The 18,951-nt window shown below is 45.1% G+C and overlaps 1 protein-coding gene across 3 annotated transcripts in view; it reads left to right on the top strand.

Annotated features, from left to right (window-relative positions):
• Nucleotides 1-13,227: 13,227 nt before the first annotated feature.
• Nucleotides 13,228-18,951, top strand: part of prmt7 (protein arginine methyltransferase 7) — a 33,906-nt gene continuing 28,182 nt past the window's right edge. The window contains exons 1-4 of one of the 3 annotated variants that reach the window (XM_085937537.1): nucleotides 13,602-13,888; nucleotides 15,163-15,296; nucleotides 16,300-16,336; nucleotides 16,665-16,814. In XM_085937537.1, coding sequence (XP_085793663.1) covers nucleotides 15,295-15,296; nucleotides 16,300-16,336; nucleotides 16,665-16,814 — 189 coding nt within the window. In that variant the 5' untranslated portion in view covers nucleotides 13,602-13,888; nucleotides 15,163-15,294. Of the gene's footprint in view, nucleotides 13,343-13,601; nucleotides 13,889-15,162; nucleotides 15,297-16,299; nucleotides 16,337-16,664; nucleotides 16,815-18,951 lie in introns of those variants that run through there. The other 2 variants (XM_085937536.1, XM_085937535.1) reach the window with 2 other exon arrangements.

Here is an 18,951-nt window from a genome sequence, read left to right on the forward strand (position 1 = left end):
CCTCCCCTGATGTTTGTACAAAATTTCATGAATTTTTATGCACGTCTATAGCCTCAAACTTAGTGTTGATCTCTTAGGCAACTCTTCATTGCCAGGGCAACAGTGTTCCGCAATATCTTGTGCACTTTGTGTTTGAAGCATTATGAAGGCCCTAAATGCTAACTTTTTGGTTGACCTGCTAGCAGAAAAAATATCAAATAAAAACACAAATTAGGCAGGTCGGCAGAGCACTAGTTAGCACTTCCGCCTCAACAGTTCGGAGGGTGCGGGTTTGATTCCACCTCCAGCCCTCCCTGTGTGGAGTTTGCATGTTCTCCCTGTTTCCTCCCACATTCCAGAACATGCATGGTCGGCTGATTGAGCACTCCAAAATTGCCCGGAGGTGTGAGTGCAGATGGTTGTTCGTCTCTGTGTGCCTACTGGCCGATGACTGCTGGGATAGGCCCGTGACCTTGGTGGGGACAAGCGGTGCAGAAAATGGATGGAAAACAAAAATTAAGTCCAACGTTCTATGTGAAATTCTTTTGTAAGGGCTTGGGATTTGCATCTGAATTCTCATGTTTCCCGTACCTTACTGTGTGTTCAGTGATGTCAGTATTGAAAATTTTCAACCATCATTTCTTTGTAGAAGTGTACAAAAAATGTGCGGTTGAAAGTCTAAAGTCGAGTATTTATCAACCATGACACTGACTATCCAAACTGGACTCTCCGGATGTCAAAATATGAATAATTAAAATAATATTATTTTACCCATTTTTTTGGTTATGTTTTTTGTATCGCTAGAAAGAATGGTCAATAGCTACACTGATAGCTACACTGGTACACTGATGGGGATATCAGCTTCTTTCAGGATGCTGGTGTTAGTGCGTTGATCCTCCTGTCATGGAGCGGAATGGAGCAGGACGACCAAATGCAGCTTGGATAGGGGTTTATTGGAGAACTCAAAAGGCAAACTATAGAAACTCGATGATGGACATGAATAACGGAACAGAAAGACAAAACAAGACTAGAACAGAACAGACTGCAAAAGCTCGACTGGGGACGAGAATAACTGAACAAAAAAACAAGAACGACGACGAGACGTATATCACTCTTGTGGCTTCGAAGAATCCTCTTGTGTCTCCAGAGTCAATAAGCTGCTGGATCTGCAGAGCCTTCCTCGTCCACCAAAGGTTCTTCAGCTTCCCAACCGTTGATTGGACAGCCGCCTTTGCCTTGGCATAGGCTGCTCTTTTAACCTTGCAATTGATGTTATTTTGCCAGGTGATTAAAGTTTCCAGCTTGATGTCTAAGAGCTGTTGGATTTCAATGTCATTTTCATCGTACCAGTCCTGATGTCTCCGCTTTTTCTGACCAAGGAGGCTTTTACTTGAGTCCATGATGGTAGAGGAAAGCCTGTGCCAGTGTTCTTTAGCATCATTTGGATACTGCTTGGGCAGATCTGCACTGAGAGCCACCTGGAGCTGTTGTTGGTAGGTGGTATCACCCAGCCGCTCGATGTTAATCTTTGGCTCTGTCTTTTCTGCATCCTTCTTTTCCGCATTAATCGAATAGACATGATGGGGCGAATGAGGTGCAACAATTGTCTGCACTGGTCATTGCTCTGGTGTGAAGCACGTCACAATGGTCTTTGGTGCGGACAATGACAGAGTAAATGAGGTTGCCAGAGTTTACTGCGAGGATGCATCCATGATGTTTTGAATGTATTCTTTTGGTGGAAAAGTGTGTTGGTGACGACCAGGTGGTGTTCTGAGCACTTTGTCAGCAGTAGTGTGCCATTTGAGTAGATTTTTCCAACCCTAAGTCAAAGTCTGCTTTATTGTCAATTTCTTCACATGTTAAGACACACAAAGAAATCGAAATTACGTTTCCCACCGTCCCACGGTGACCAGACACAGTACACAACACTTACAATCAAATAGCACAAAGACTAAAAACGAACAGACAAGAGCAACAAATAAGTAATAAGCAAATAACCCAAATAAATAAACAATAAATAAATAAATAAATAAATAAATAAATAAATAAATAAATAAATAAATTGACAAATAAGAGCAGCAAAATGGAGCGAGCGCGCTAATAGCAGACAGCCAGATCATAGCGCAAAAGAACAGGACGTTATGCAGCAGAGGGGGGGGGGGGGGAATTCAGGATCCTGACAGCTTGGAGTATGAAGCTGTTTTTGAGTCTGGTGGTGCGGGAGCGCAGGCATCTGTACCTCTTCCCAGAGGGCAGAAGTTCAAACAAAGAGTGAGCGGGGTGACTCACATCACACACAATCGCAGCCGCCTTGCAGGTGAGACGGGAGGCGTAAACGTCCTTCAGGGAGGGGAGTGGAGCCCCGATGATTTTACTTGCAGTGTTCACTATGCGCTGCAGGGCCATCATGTTGTACTCAGAGCAGCCACCACCCCACACAGCGATACAACTGGAGAGGACGCTCTCAACAGTGCCACGGTAGAATGTGGTCATGATGGCGGGGGGAGCACTTGCTCGCCTGAGTTTCCGCAGAAAGTACAGGGGGCGCTGAGCTTTCTTCGCCAGCGACGCAGCCTTGGTGGTCCAGGAGAGGTCCTCACTAATGTGCACCTCCAGGAATCTGGTGCTGCTCACTCTCTCCACCACAGCACCGTCGATGGTCAGCGGCAGGTGGTGGGTGTGACCCTTCCGGAAGTCAATGATAATCTCCTTGGTCTTGTTGACGTTCAGCAGAAGGTTGTTGTCCCTGCACCACGCAGCCAAAAGGTCGACCTCCGATCTGTAGTGAGTCTCGTCGCCACCGGTGATCAGACCCACCACAGTCGTGTCGTCGGCATATTTCAGCACGCGGTTGCTGCTGTAGGTCGCAGTGCAGTCATGCGTCAGCCGGGTGAAGAGCAGCGGACCCCTTCTCTTCCCAGCGTGCCTTTCCATAGATGATGGTTTCGTCCCACTCTGGCATTGAAATTGAAGTTCATTGAAGTAGGATTATCTTGTCCTCCTTGGGGACTTTGGATAGGATGGTGTCAAGGTCAGCATAGTAGGTCTCCTTTACTTCATCCTGTGCATCAAGCGTTGGTGCATACGCAATAATAACGGTGACCATTTGACTGCTTGCAAGCATCAGGCGCATGGTCATTAGTTGTTCATTAATACCCACAGGCAGTTCATAGTGGTGGTTGATGAGACTGTTCTTTATAGCAAAGCCCACGCGATGGATACGTGGCTCATTTGCAGGCTTTCCCTTCCAAAGGAAAGTGTATCCGCCTTTCTCCTTCAGCTGCCCGTCATCAGCCAGTCGGGTTTTGGAGAGCGCTGCCATCTCAATCTGGAACCTTCTTATCTCTCTTGAGATAATGGCGGTTCACCTTTCAGGTCGATCACTAGCTTTGTTGTCCATGAGTGTCCTCACATTCCAAGTTCCAAAGTAGAATCATAATTTATGTTTCTGACCATGTGGTGGTGATCCCCCTGGATGCAGTAGTCCAGACAGGAGTTTTGAGGGAAGGGTATTTTTAGGGTATCTTTTCTAACCCCTTCCCCTACTGGGGTGAGCAGAGTGGATCCCAAACAGGGCTGCTCAGTCATGGGTGCAGGTGTCGAAAAGCTCTTTCTGCCTCAATCCAAGAGCTTAGTGACTGGATCACCCGCCGCCTGTGTGCCAGGTTGTGGCTAGAAGCTCCCAGACTACACTGTCCTGCTCCTTCACCACTCCCTGGTCATCACAGGACCTTTTCTATCCGGGATGTAAAGTAAGATGGGTTCCCTTTCGGGAGGGCGCCTACGTTTGATGTCTTTTAACGAGGGGAGACTGATGCGCCTGCAGCCACCACACGGCCCTTTGGCAGAGAGGGGCCTGGTTCCAATGGCATGGAGAACCACGACGACTGGAGGCCATCCTCTGTTGCAGCCTTCATCCGCCTTCAATGCTGTTGTGACATCGCCATCATCCACCACATCCGTCGTATTTTTTTGATCGCACTTTGTCTAGAATCTCTCCCTCGATCTTATTGGTGACCCGACCAGGAGCCTAAGTTCCGGACGGCATTGCTCTCAGGTTTATTGCAACACACAAAGTTCTCCACCACGTCAAGGTGGCGATCCAAGAGAACACACACGCACGCAGGCAGGCACGGACGCACACACACACTCACAGCGTCATATGCAATGAAGTACATAACGCAAGCAACAAGACAGGCAAGTGCAGCCCACACCATCAGTGTCGTGGTTATTTGCGGCGTCACTTGACCGCAGGGCTTTGTCTGCCCATATGACATCAATGGCCAATAGAAACATGTTGATCCGTGTCCTTGCAGTGGATTGGCTTTGCAGTTCTAACAACATTCGATCTCAGCCTCCTGCACTTTATCCACTCCGTCTCCGTCAAGATATCAGCAGCACTTCAGACTTGCACTTCATTACATACTATCACGTCTCTGCTCCTCGATTGCCAAACAGAGTAGAACTGCGTGTCTGCTTGTCACTCCCGATTAGATCATCCTGTTTGCCGGTCATAAAATTCTAAAAAGTATTTTGCGGATGCCCTCTCGCTGGGCAGCGGGGGCGGTGACAGCGAGTCAGCATGGCAAGAGCAGAGCGGAGCTTTTGCACATTTACATTTTAAAATGATAAGCCGGTCAGCGAGCTCGCGTCGTGCATGCATCTCGTAACACAGCGGGTCAGGCAAATGAGAATCAGGTGGCAGGCGTGCGTGTCAAAACAGACAAAACTGTGAGGACTGACGATTAGCAGTTCCATATTGGCGACGCGCGCCTCAGAGGTCAAGGGGGGACGGGCGCGTGATGGCATAGGCCAGCAGGGCGAGAGCGGAGACGTGACAGCCGTGCACAAAGGAAAAATGCACCGCCGTGCAGAAACAGTCGGGACAACGGCAGTGAGCGTAACCGCGCACGTAGGAAAAAAGCAATATCGTCCAGGATTTGGGACAGCGGCGAGCCACGGAGAACCGTTGGTCACGGCAGAACCACAGGTCACGGAGCTCTGCAGGAAAAAAAGAACAAATATCAATAATCTACAATATAACTAGTCATTCTTTCAATTTACAACTAACTCAAAGCAAAAGTACATTTTAATTGATTGAATTTTTTTTTAATTCAATGTTTTACCAGGTAAGCCAATTGACAACATTTTCTCATTTACAATGGCGACCTGGAGACAAGGTGTGTGAAGTGTCTTGCCAAAGGAAACAACGACATATGACTGTGACAGAGATGGGATCGAGCCCTCAACCCTCCGGTTACTAGACGACACACTCTACTGCCTGAGCCACAGCCGCCACAAATTTATTTATTAAAAGAAGACATTACATAAACATTGGAAAAATCTGATGCAAAACAACTGTAGATTTAACTTGTATACAAGAGGCCTATTAGTGAGAAGAATGTGGTACAAATGAATTTGTGGGTGGTATAGCACATCTTTAAAATATTATGGCACAATGTAATGATGTACAGTGATGGTTTCTGTCGCACTAGAGTTTATGAGATGGAGAAAATAAAACTTTGATCATGGCGTAAGCATGTCTAAATTACAGTCTACAATGTTACCTCAATGTACAAATGTAAATGGTACAGTGACCCCAATTATAACATAAAAGAATGCTAAACTAATAATTTGCTCCTGGATGCTTCTTTTGTATCATATCAGGTATAAGTAATTTTGTCATCCAGCATGGGAAAAGACACCTAGGTTTTGAACTTCAGTGCTCTGTACTTAACCAAAAGCACAATAACAATACATAAGCAGAGTAATCAAAATTAAACCAACCATTGACTAAAATACAGAAACAGTGGCCAAATGTAATCACTGTTTCAAAACTATCATCACAGGAACTTGAAATACAATCGCTTTATGATTCATGATGATAACTTGAATTCTGACTTTAAAGTCGGACTTCTGAGAATATAGTCAGAATTCTGACTTTAAAGTCAGAATTGTGAGAATAAAGTCAGAATTATGACTTTATGGCGTAGGGTGGCGGAGGGAAAGTCAGTGTTGTGTGGTTTTGACCAGGGAGGACATTATGTCGTCAATGAGTGACTTTTTGCGTGCCAGAGGATTGACGGAGGACATCATTTCACTCTTAGATGAGCAGGGGGTGAGTAAATAAAGATTGTGTTCATTTTGGTGACTGTTGCGTATATAACTGGCTCTGTGTAGCATGTAGCTCCGTTACTCAGTTTCATTAAACCGATGACGTAATGCAGGATTTTATATATATATATATGTTTTACCGACGCATATATATATATATATATATATATATATATATATATATATATATATATATATATATATATATATATATATATATATATATATATATATATATATATATAAAACACCGCGACTCGCGACATCAAACCCCTTATGCCTTGTTGACTCTCCATACCACAATCCAACGCTAGATCATTTTAAGTATGTACATACTCACATTAAGTCTACTGATGATTGAAATAGTGTATAAAATGAAATAAAAGACACATATAGACTTCAGGTATAAATGTGGCTTAATAAATTCTTAAACATTAAACAGTTGCAACATGTTTGTCGAGTGTGGATTTGATTTACAATAAGTATTATATTTGTGCTTCATTCTTTCAAATTAGGTGATTCTGTGACTGATTTTTTTTTCTATCATCTTGCAGATTGAAAGTGATGTCATCGCACTGATGGACGATGCCACTCTTGCCAATTACATCCCTCGCTATGGAGACCGCATTGCACTAATTTTTGCAAGACGAAACAGAAAAACTACGTGAAAAAAATAAATTCAGGAAAGATAGTGACAAAGAGGACACCACCTCAAAGACACAACCACAACAGACAAAGTAGCAGAAAACAACAAGAAATATTGCGATCGGATGGTTACACAGTGATGGAAAGATGACCAAACAGGTGAGGGAGAAGCAGGGAGGGGATTCCAGAAAACTTCGAATGTCCACAGAAGCTGGGTTGAAAGACATTCTCAAGGAAGGAAAAACCTACTTTTCCCAGAGGAAATTTCTCCCAATTTATTTATTTTATTTAGCGACTGCAAAGTCCCTAAGCCAAGCAGTTGCCTCCTGGTCTGCTGTATGGAGGGTGACTAACCCTCCTTTAAGTCTGGGGAGAGGACAAACTTCTATGATGTGTTCCATCGTTTGCTCCTCTCCACAAGCACACAGTTGGGTGGGGCTACCGCCCCATTTGTGAAGGCTGGCCAAGCAAGGGCCATGTCCAGTCCTGAAACGATTGCGTGTGGACCACTGTCTTCTTGAGAGGTTGGTGCCAGGGACCTGATGGTTGGGGTCTGGCACCAAGTGTTTGTGTGGGACCTTCTCTGACTCCCATTCCATTTTCCAAGCCAACTGGATGGTAAAGTCGGTTGGTGGGGTGTTCTTCCAGATTGGTCGTCTGGACGGGAGTCGAGTAGTGGGTGGGTTGTAGATGTCTGTATGGATCGGTAAATTGGGAGAGTCTTTCGAAGCATCTCCCAAAGGATCACTATTGGACTTTGAGTTTGAGGTTTGGGATTTTAAACATAACTCACTGATGACACCTGCCATTCCATCGGCAATATCTACGAGGCTGCAAAGCTAACGTTGTTGGGATTTTACATTGCAACAAGACCAAAAGAAAACCAATATGATGTCCACACACACGAGGAAGTTACGTGAGACAATGGCAGTGAATACAATGCTGCAGAAAGTGACGAGGTCTCTGTTTATTCAAATGAAGTCCACCAGTCATTCAACATTTCTGTTAATTCAGAAATTACCTTTGGTCCCACATTTGACACAGAGGAAGATACAGAAGTCACAATGATCTACGATGGTCCTGCTATGCCCCTCAATCCACCTGATCCACAAGATGTGTTGGCTATCACTGTCCAGTCCACTGACACATTGAATGATATGAGAAGAGCATTCTGTCAAGAAGAAATATTGAACAAACCATTCAGTGTGAAACGCATACTCCCAGATGATAGAGAAGAATCAGGTGTTGGGTCTGGAGTACTGAGAGATGTTCTCACCTGTTTCTGGCAGGAATTCTATGACCGATGCGCCCTTGGTACATCAATTAAGGTGCCATTTATCTGTCATGATTTTTCTGCAGAAAAGTGGAAAGCAGTTGGGAGAATACTTTTAAAAGGTTACCAAGATTGTTGCTATTTCCCAAACAAACTTGCATTTCCTTTCGTCGAGCAAGTGCTTTTCAACAGTCTACACTACAGTGATCCAAGGGCCCACTTTCTACAGTTTGTGAGCAGCCAGGAGCGTGAAGTTTTGATGGACACAATGAAGGGCTTTTCAGAAGTGCACCAAGATGATCTTGTGGAAGTTCTTGACAGCTATGGGTGGAGAAAAAGAATCACACCTGAAACCTTTCCCACAATACTGCAGGAAATAGCGCACAAAGAGCTTGTCCAAAAGCCCATGTTTGTTATTGACTGCTGGAGGGAGGTTACTTTTCACCATGACTTCATAAGTCCTGACGCACTTAACAAGTTGTGTTCTGACTTGCAACCTACTTCCAGCAAGGTCTACCTACTGCTGAAATTTCCAAATGATTTATCCTCAATGCAGAAGGAAGTGGTAAATCATCTGAAAAGGTTCATCAAAGAGTTGGATGAACTCAAGCTTCAGAAATGTCTCCGGTTTTGCATTGGATCTGATCTTACTGTCACCGACACCATTGTGGAGTTTCAACAAATGTCAGAGTTTAGTAGAAGACCAGTGGGGCACACGTGTGGAAAGGTTTTGAACATTGCTGACAGCTATTAAAATTTCCCAGACTTCCGATCAGAATTCAATGCCGTTCTCGAAAGCAATATCTGGGTTTAATTCAGTCAATAAGCATAACTTCGTGAATTATCCATTGTAAGTTGCATCAACAAAACATATTTTGTTCACTGTTCTTATAGGGCAAATAGAAAAAAACGTTCTATTTGTTCCTTCACTGTTTTTAGAATTTTATAGAAACAGCTTGCATTTGGTATTATGTTCCAGTTATATAAAAGTTCAAGGGCTTTATTAAAATGACCCAAGATGTTATACATAACCATTGGATGGTTGTTTTCAGCAGCTACATAGTACCAAGTGAATGCTTCTGTAATGAAGAGTACCGTAATTTTCTGACTATAAGTTGCGTTTTTTTTTTCTCCAGAGTTTGGGGGGGGGGGGGGCAACTTATACTCAGGAGCGACTTATATGTGAATCTTTTCACAAATTTTCAGAATTCAAAAATCCTCGATGTAGTGAAATCGCGATAAACGAACCGCGATGTAGCAAGGGATTACTGTCATTTGAACTGCAAGTGACATCAGCAGCGCGGTGGTTGTTTACATAAGGACAAAGGATTCGATCACGGGATGACGAAGATGACGAAGGGCCCACGTCTTTCCTGGTACTTTGTTCCATCCATCCATCCATCCATCCATCCATCCATCCATCCATCCATCCATCCATCCATCCATCCATCCATCCATCCATCCATCCATCCATCCATCCATCCATCTTCTTCCGCTTTTCCGGGGTCGGGTCGCGAGGGCAGCAGCTTTAGGAGGGACTCCCAGACCTTCCTCTCCCCAGCCACTTCATCCAGCTCATCCCGGGGGATCCCAAGGCGTTCCCAGGCCAGCCGAGAGACATAGTCTCTCCAGCGCATCCTGGGTCGTCCCCGGGGTCTCCTACCGGTGGGACATGCCCGGAACACCTCCCCAGGGAGGCGTCCAGGAGGCATCCTGATGAGATTTCCGAGCCACCTCATCTGACTCCTCTCAACGTGGAGGAGCAGCAGCTCTACTCTGAGTCTCTCACGGATGACCGAGCTTCTCACCCTATCTCTAAGGGAGAGCCCGGACACCCTGCGGAGGAAACTCATTTCGGCCGCTTGTATCCTGGATCTGGATAGGTGAGGGTAGGAGCGTAGATCAACCAATAAATTGAGAGCTTTGCCATTTGACTCAGCTCTCTCTTCACCACGACGAACCGGTACAGAGTCTGCATTACTGCCGACGCTGCACCGATCCGCCTGTCGATCTCGTGCTCCATCCTCCCCTCACTCGTGAAGAAGACCCCAATATACTTAAACTCCTCCACTTGGGGCAGGATCCCATCCCCCATCTGGAGAGGGTATTCCACCCTTTTCTGACCGAGGACCATGGACTCGTATTTGGAGGTGCTGACCCTCATCCCGACCGCTTCACACTCAGCTGCGAACGGCTCCAGTGAGAGCTGGAGATCACGGCCTGAAGAAGCCAACAGCACCACGTCATCTGCAAAAAGCAGTGACGCGATGCTGAGGTCCCTATACCGGGCCCCCTCAACGCCTCGGCTGCGCCTAGAAATTCTGTCCATACAAAATTATGAACAGAATCTGTGACAAAGGGCAGCCTAGGCGGAGTCCAACCCTCACTGGGAACGAATCCGACTTACTGCCGGAAATGCGGACCAAACTCTGGCATCAGTGATACAGGGACCGAACAGCCCTTATCAGTTTGCTCGGCACCCCTTACTCCCGAAGCACCCTCCACAGACCACGGTCGAACACCTTCTCCAAGTCCAAAAAACACATGTGGACTGGTTGGGCGAACTCCCATGCACTCTTGAGGATCCTGCCGAGGGTGTAGAGCTGGTCCACTGTTCCACGGCCAGGACGAAAGCCACACTGCTCCTCCTGAATCCGAGGCTCGACCTCCCGACAGATCCTCCTCTCCAGCACCCGTGAATAGACCTTACCAGGCAGGCTGAGGAGTGTGATTCCCCTGTAATTGGTACACACCCTCCGGTCCCCTTTCTTAAAGAGGGGAACCACCACACCAGTCTGCCAATCCAGAGGCACCGTCCCCGATGTCCACGCAATGCTGTAGAGGCGTGTCAGCCATGACAGCCCCACAACATCCAGAGCCTTTAAGAACTCCGGGCGGATCTCATCCGCCCCCGGGGCCCTGCCACCGAGGAGTTTTTTAACTACCTCAGTGACTTCGACCCCAGAGATTGGAGAGTCCGCCTCAGAGTCTCCAGGCCCTGCTTCCACAATGGAAAGCGTGCCGGTGGAATTGAAGAGGTCTTCGAAGTATTCTCCCCACCGACTCACGACGTCCTGAGTTGAGGTCAGCAGCACACCATCTCCACTGTAAACAGTGTTGACTGAGCACTGCTTCCCCCTCCTGAGACGCCGGATGGTGGACCGGAATTTCCTTGAAGCCATCCGGAAGTCATTCTCCATGGCCTCGCCAATCTCCTCCCACGCCCGGGTTTTTGCCTCAGCAAACGCCGAAGCCGCGTTGCGCTTGGCCATCACCTGTCCTGTCAGCTGCCTCTGGAGTCCCGCAGGCCAAAACGGCCCGATAGGACTCCTTCTTCAGCTTGACAGCATCCCTTACCGCCGGTGTCCATCAGCGGGTTCGGGGATTGCCGCCACGACAGGCACCAAAAACCTTACGGCCACAGCTCCGGTCGGCTGCCTCAACAATGAAGGCGCGGAACATATTCCACTCTGACTCAATGTCCCCCGCCTCCCTTGGGACGTGGGAAAAGCTCTGCCGGAGGTGGAAGTTGAAGCTCTTCCTGACAGGGGATTCTGCCAGACGTTCCCAGCAGAACCTCACAGAGCGTTTGGGCCTGCCAGGTCGGACCGGCATCTTCCCCCATCATCGGAGTCAACCCACCACCAGGTGGTGATCAGTTAAAAGCTCCGCCTCTCTCTTCACCAGTGTCCAAAACATGCGGCCGCAAATCTGATGACACGACTACAAAGTCGATCATCGAACTGCGGCCTAGGGTGTCCTGGTACCAAGTGCACACATGGACACCCTTATGCTTGAACATGGTGTTCATTATAGAAAATCTGTGTCGAACACAGAAGTCCAACAATAGAACACCGCTCGGGTTCAGATCGGGGTGGGGGTGGTGGTGGGGGGGGGGGGCGTCCCTCCCAATCACGCCCTTCCAGGTCTCACTGTCATTGCCCACGTGAGCATAGAAGTCACCCAGTAGAATGATGGCGTCCCCAGAAGGAGCACTCTCCAGCACTTCCTCCAGGGACCTCAAGAAGGGTGGGTACTCCGAGCTGCTGTTCGGCGCATAGACAAACAACAGTCAGGACCCGTCCCCCCACCCGAAGGCGGAGGGAGGCTACCCTCTCGCTCACCGGGGTGAACCCCGATGTGCAGGCGCCCAGCCAGTGGGCAATAAGTATGCCAACACCTGCTCGACGCCTCTCACCGTGGGCAACTCTAGAGTGGAAGAGAGTCCAGCCCCTCTCGAGAGGGCTTGTACCAGAGCCCAAACTATGTGCGGAGGCAAGTCCGTCTAGTCGGAACTTTTCTGCCTCACACACCAGCTCGGGCTCCTTTCCAGCCAGAGAGGTGACATTCCATGTCCCTAGAGGCAGCCTCTGCAGCCGGGGATCGGGCCGCCAAGGTCCCCACCTTTGGCCGCCGCCCAGCTCAAGTTGCACCCGACCCCTTTGGCCCCTCCTACAGGTGGTGAGCCCATGGGAAGGGGGACCCACGTGTCCATGGGCGAAGGCCCGGCCACGGGATGTATAAAAAAAAAGAAAAAGAAATTGGATCTGTGTGTGTGTGAGTGTGTCGGAGAGGGCGGACGATTCGTTGAACGATACGTTTGAACGAATCTTTTGAGTGAACGGATTCTAAAGATTCAGTTCACCTAAAAGAACTGGAATTCCCATCACTAGAATGCCATTGGGAGACACTAAGTCACGTGCCCTTGTTATGAGTTTTGATTGGGTATGCACAAGGACCCCTTTGCAGCAGTGCCTGTTACGTTTTGATATTAAACATTGATTTTCATAAAACGATGACCAAAAAAGAGCTCCCAACAATCAGAAATGTGTTAATATAAAATCTATGTAGGTAATATTAAAATATCACATCCTCCCTTTAACCAGATCAATCATTTCACTAAAGAAAGCCTCTAGCGCCCGCCACCGAGTCGGCACACAAGACAGGCAAGTGTCCCCTCTCAGCGACTCCCAAGAGCAATGACGTCACGAAATATATTGAGTCAAATATATTTCAAACAGTGCTGTCCTTCGATGTGTTCCCAAGAAATTATATTTACATTTTTCCTTGAAAATGTGGCATTGAGTTCAGGATGTTTTGACTTTCCGAAGACTCTTAGATAAGCCAGCTCCTGGTAAAGCTCCGCTAATCAATGTGCTACTTGGCGGACATGTTGGCAGGGGCGAAGTTCTTGTTACCAAGTTTTTTTTCTTCTTCTTATTTTAAGTCATGCACAGCGTCTTATGTGCAAAGTGAGCTCATGGTGGCTGCACACAAGACAGCCGAGTGTAATACTCACTACACCATCAGCCATCCCCTTTCTTTACAGAGGTATTGACAATACGTCGTAACTTGGCCGTTTCTCAACTGATTTATGTGAGGTGTGTGTATATATATATATATATATATATATATATATATATTTTTTTTTTTTGTGAAAGCATGTGCAACCATTACGAAATAAATCCCCAGCATCCATACGATGTATTTGTCGAAACGTAATTGTGTGGTAAAACGCTCAATTTTGGAGCACAATGTATAAGAATGCTTGTTCTTTCGAATTCCTTGCTGTCTACATAGGGAATGACCTTATGCTTTCGCCCCGACTAGCTTACGAAGCCGTGGGGTGCAGGCAAACTATTTATGTAGGTTATTATCTATGACGACAATTGTGGCGTGAACTGCCTGAAATACTGGATGCGTGAACTTAAACTTATAAGGAAATTGTAAGAGTTGTGTTTGTTTCCACAAAGTGGACAATTATTGAAGCGAGTGCGCAGAGATGAAGGCATTCTGTGGACGAGTCAAACCGACAATTGAAGGTTTTGACTGCGTGGAGGAGAGCGAAGAGTACGGCTATCACCAAGAGATTGCCAGGTAGCTCACATCACAGCGTGTTTCGGGTTACAATTACTCAAACAAACGCAAGAATATATAGGGTTAACAGTTTAAATTAGAAGTGGTTATGTTTAATGTGCATCGTGTTTTCCAGTCGATTTTAATGCGCAATGGAAGTCGTTTTAATGTTTTGTGAGCAAGGCAGCAGTGATGGGCGAGTTTCTTGGGAAATGTAGTGAGCCAAGCTGTACTGCCCACCAGAATAATACAGCAATTCATAATAATTTGATGTTGCACATAGAATTTCTGCATGTTTGCCGTTGCATGAACACACCCAACAAAACTTGACTATCACTGCTCATTATTTGTAATGAATAAAACATATACGCCAACCTCTCAGCATAGCTTTACCCGTACTTGCCAAGTTTGGGTTGTGAAAAATAGGGAGATTTTTCTTTTTTTTTTTTTTTTTTTTCCATCTGGGTTTTTGCTCCCACTACAGCGGTTTGCTCTCCGAGTTCCTATACCAGTCTGCGGACCACTCAGTCGAACAGGCCATCGAAAAATTCTGTAAAAAAACCTCACACACATTCTGTTGCAGTGCATACGTATACACCCAAATATAATTTTGTCACCACTGCAGTAATGGAATGGTTGCCGGACAACAAAATATCATCTGACCACAGCGGACCACTGCCCTACTATATCATCTTCTGTACACACCGCTTCACTCTTACTAGAATTACTACTTCAGATATTAAAGGGACACAAAAGCGAAGAGGGTTAATTTTTCACGAAGTAGCCCAGTTTGTAATTTTTTGATCAGGAAAATGAAAGTTAGCAATTTTGATTTCATCCATTCATTTTTGAAAAATAATGAAACACTGAATGCCTATAAAAACACCCACTTTTAATGAGGAATAGGGCCACACAACCCTTCCCCTCTATAACTTGGTTGATGATGTCATAGGAGCAAGCGATTGAAATTTCCCCATTGGAAATCATTGTACAATCCCTTAGAATCCAAAAACAGCTATCGATTGGCACCAAAAGTTACATTGACATCTCTACTTATGACTACTTCAACGTATCACAAGGATTAGCCTCTCCGTGGTTTATTTAAGAGCAGCAAATGAGCAGCCTCTCTGCAAAATACTAAGTGCTGTTACTCCTGTCGATTTCCTTCCGTCAGTCCCCAACATATGTAAACATGACGCGTTCCAAAAAGCTTTATGTAATATGAATTGTTCATAGATCGTTATATATTCAATTGAAATTGGTAAGGGCTCATTTGACTTACATTTCTCCTGAAGTCTACGTCTGGGGTACCACCTCCTCCACCTATCTGAAAAGCAGGTGCTTTAAACGGCCACACTCAGCTGAAGGCCTCCTCGTCCTTGGAGGACCGGTGCTCTATATCTTTCCAACGTGGAACCCAGGGGGAAATGTAAGTCATAACAATGTCAATTGAATATATACATAAAGATATAAATGAGCAAACAATAAGGTCAAATGAAGATTTTTGTTTCAAATTGTTCATTTGTGTGTATAAGTGTGCAAATTTGGAGGATGGTTCCTTAAAAAAAAAAAAAGCAGCAAAAACAAAAGGGGGCATACAGAGTCAGAACGGTGGCAAAAGACAGTAAAAAGGAGAATGGACAGCATTTTTGGAAATATAATAGCGAATTCTAGAAGAAGAAAATATATAACGCCCTCCCAACTCTTCTCAGTGAACAAAAATCCGATAAATCATTTGTCTATAAAATTGTAATTAGTACACCTCTGCATACAATTCTAATGAAGATGCTCCCTCGTGTGTCATGGCCAAGTTTGATTTGTCTTGACATGTCATAGCCCGTGCAGTGTGACATAATCCACGATTGGTATGCTGGTGTCTGGGACAGCTCACGACCACGAAACGAAAGTCTGGCATGTCAGAATTTAGCCACATGGTGTGACATAATCTATGAGTGGTCCATGGGCATTGACCAATAGGAGTACAGTGCCCTCCTATGACGAGAGATTGGACAAAATGTGTTTTTGATGAAATGCGCCTGAACGTCTGGGCTCTTGTTTCTGACACAGGCCATTACCGACAATGCTTGGTGGCGTAATTGGAATGAGGGAGGCTTTTGTGTGTATGATCAGATGGCTGTTGTGAGAATAAAAATACATTACTCTAAAAAAAGAACAAAGCACACTGCATGTTTTACATGCTGAATTTTAACTGTAAACACAAAACTTTCCAAGTCCTGTTTTTAGTATGTCAAATAGTCTCATTAATGCAAGTCAAAGTGAAATTGAGTCTGTCATTAGCTTTAGCCAAGCAAATCACGATCCTAAAATGTGACTCAAGTTGAGTCTGACTTGAGTCAACTCATGTGACTCGAGTCCCTCACCTCTGTTGTTTAGTTTATCTTAAACGTGTGTTTTTTTTTTTTTTCTTCCAGGTCCAGCTATGCTGATATGCTGTATGATCATGACCGGGTGAGTGTTGGGGTAAAATAAAAAATATACCTGTGCAAGGAGTAAAGTGATATTATCTGCTGAAACACTGTGTTATGTGAGCCAACCTTGATGTTAATGTATGGGAACACATGCTCTTCAGTTGAATTTTTTTGGGGGTGTGGGTGGGGGGGCAGAAAACCTATTTTTTTTCATTTCTAATGATTCATATTAAGATGTCAATAACCACATATCGTTTCTTGGATTCAGTAGTAAAAGTATTTTCTATTTTTATTATTTTTACAGTAATTTACAATATGACTTTGGATGGGTTGCTTTCTTACCCTGAAGCAGATATTTCCGTCTATAGAATAAAAAGTACTACCAGGGTATCCGGGCAGCTGTGGCCCATGTCCAGGCTAAGGGTGAGAGTGTCATTGTCCTGGACATTGGAACAGGAACTGGCTTATTGTCCATGATGGCTGTCACCGCTGGAGCTGACTTCTGCTATGCTGTGGAGGTAATTTTACAGCATTTTCCTTAACGTTTTAAAGGGGAACTCAAGGCAAACATTTTTTGCAATAATTTATATGTTGCCCCCTTCGTTTAAACACAGTATTCTGATTAAAACTTATGTGGAATAATAAATCAAGCTAGCCTTTCGTCAAATAAATTACCGTAATTTTCGGACTATAAATCGCTCCGGAGTATAAATCGCACCAGCCATAAAATGCACAATAAAGTGAAAAAAAAAACATATATAAGTTGCACCGGAGTATAAGTCGCACTTTTGGGGAAAAAAAAAATTGTCAAAATACAACACCAAAAACAGACATGAACCAGCAACAACAGGCTAAACGATACAGTATGCTAACGTGACATATACACAAACGAGGAGCTGAGAACAGGCCTGACATAACATTCAGAGTTATTCAAATAAGTATTGCATAAATAACAAGTTCATCAAACCACCTGTGTCACTCCAATTCATTAAATCCATCGATCGTCCTTTATGTAAACAATGCTGCGTATGTGCCGCATATGGCTGACATCGGACTTGTTCTAAGCTGCATTTCTAATTATTCCACAGACCCATATAACAATATATAAAGTATATTTTAAATAACTATCATATTCCAACAATATTATCAAACCACCTGTGTCACTCCAAATCATTAAATCCATTGATCAAATTCCTCGTCCTTTGTTAACAATGCCGCGCGTGGGCCCTGACGTCAGCCTCGTCGTTATTCCACAGATCTAGCATATAACTATATTGTAGCGTTAACAAAGTACAAGCAAAGACATGGGTTTGGTAAACGGCTCTTTATTTAACAAAACAAGAGTTCAACGAGGCAACAACTACTGAACTTCCAGCCACGGAGGTGGAAGAGAGCTCCATAGAATAGGACCGGGCATGCGTAAAAGCCATGTCCGAGCCCCATCCACCGTCCCCGGACGGCTACCCGGCCGAGCTCCGGCCCCAGGCTTCCATCCAAGGAGGTGAAAGAAAGCTCCGGAGAGTATGACCGGGCGTGCGTAAAAGCCATGTCCGAGCCCCATCCACCGTCCCCGGACAGCCACCCAGCCGAGCGCCGGCCACCAACTTCCATCCACGGAGGTGAAAGAGAGCTCGCGTCGAGAAGGACGTGCGTAAAAGCCATCATAGTTTTTCAAACCTTCTGTGTCACTCCAAATCATGAAATCCTTCAAACTCTTTGTCCTCCGTGTCACTTACAAACAAAGCCGCTAATGATGCCGGTAGTACGTGGGGCCCTTCGTCATCTTTGTCATCCCGTGATCGAATCTTTGTCCTTGATGTAAACAACCGCCGCGCTGGTGATTTAATGAATTGGAGTGACAGATGGTTTGATAAACGTGTTATTTATGCAATACTTATTTGAATAACTCTGAATGTTACGTCAGGCCTGTTCTCAGCTCCTCGTTTGTGTATATGTCACGTTAGCATACCGTATCGTTTAGCCTGTTGTTGCTGGTTTATGTCTGTTTTTGGTGTTGTATTTTGACAAATAATTTTTTTCCCAAAAGTGCCACTTATACTCCGGTGCGACTTGTATATGTTTTTTTTTTCACTTCATTGTGCATTTTATGGCTGGTGCGATTTATACTCCGGAGCGACTTATAGTCCGAAAATTACGGTATATTGTAGCGTTAACAAAGTATCGGGAAAGACGTGGGTTTGGTTAACGGCTGTTTATTTAACAAAACAAGTATTCAACGAGCTGAACTGTAACGATAAAAACATATACAAGTCGCCCCCCCCACCCAAACCATGAAAAAAAACGCGACTTATAGTCCGAAAATTACGGTACAATAACTTGGCGACCCAATTCAGCTGCAGTTACACTAAAAACTCAAAAAGTGTACTTGTTGAGGAAAATGACTATACCTGCCTTTTCAGGCATTCAGCTGTGTGCAGACTGTATGTTGACATTTTTGCGGAAATCCCGCGGGTCACTGGAATCCTAAAAGATATTCCCATGAGATGGGAGTCAACTTTACTTTACCTTTTAATCTTGGGTTTTCGTTGGTACAACACAATACAATATGATACAATATATGTAAAGAATAAAAAAAATAACGGGATGAGATGGGAACTGTATTATTCAGTAGTTAAAAAACATTTTAAATAAGTA

Source organism: Syngnathus leptorhynchus, chromosome 18 (assembly GCF_054491065.1).
Source record: "Syngnathus leptorhynchus isolate UIUO chromosome 18, UIUO_Slep, whole genome shotgun sequence".
Classification (NCBI taxonomy): domain Eukaryota; kingdom Metazoa; phylum Chordata; class Actinopteri; order Syngnathiformes; family Syngnathidae; genus Syngnathus; species Syngnathus leptorhynchus.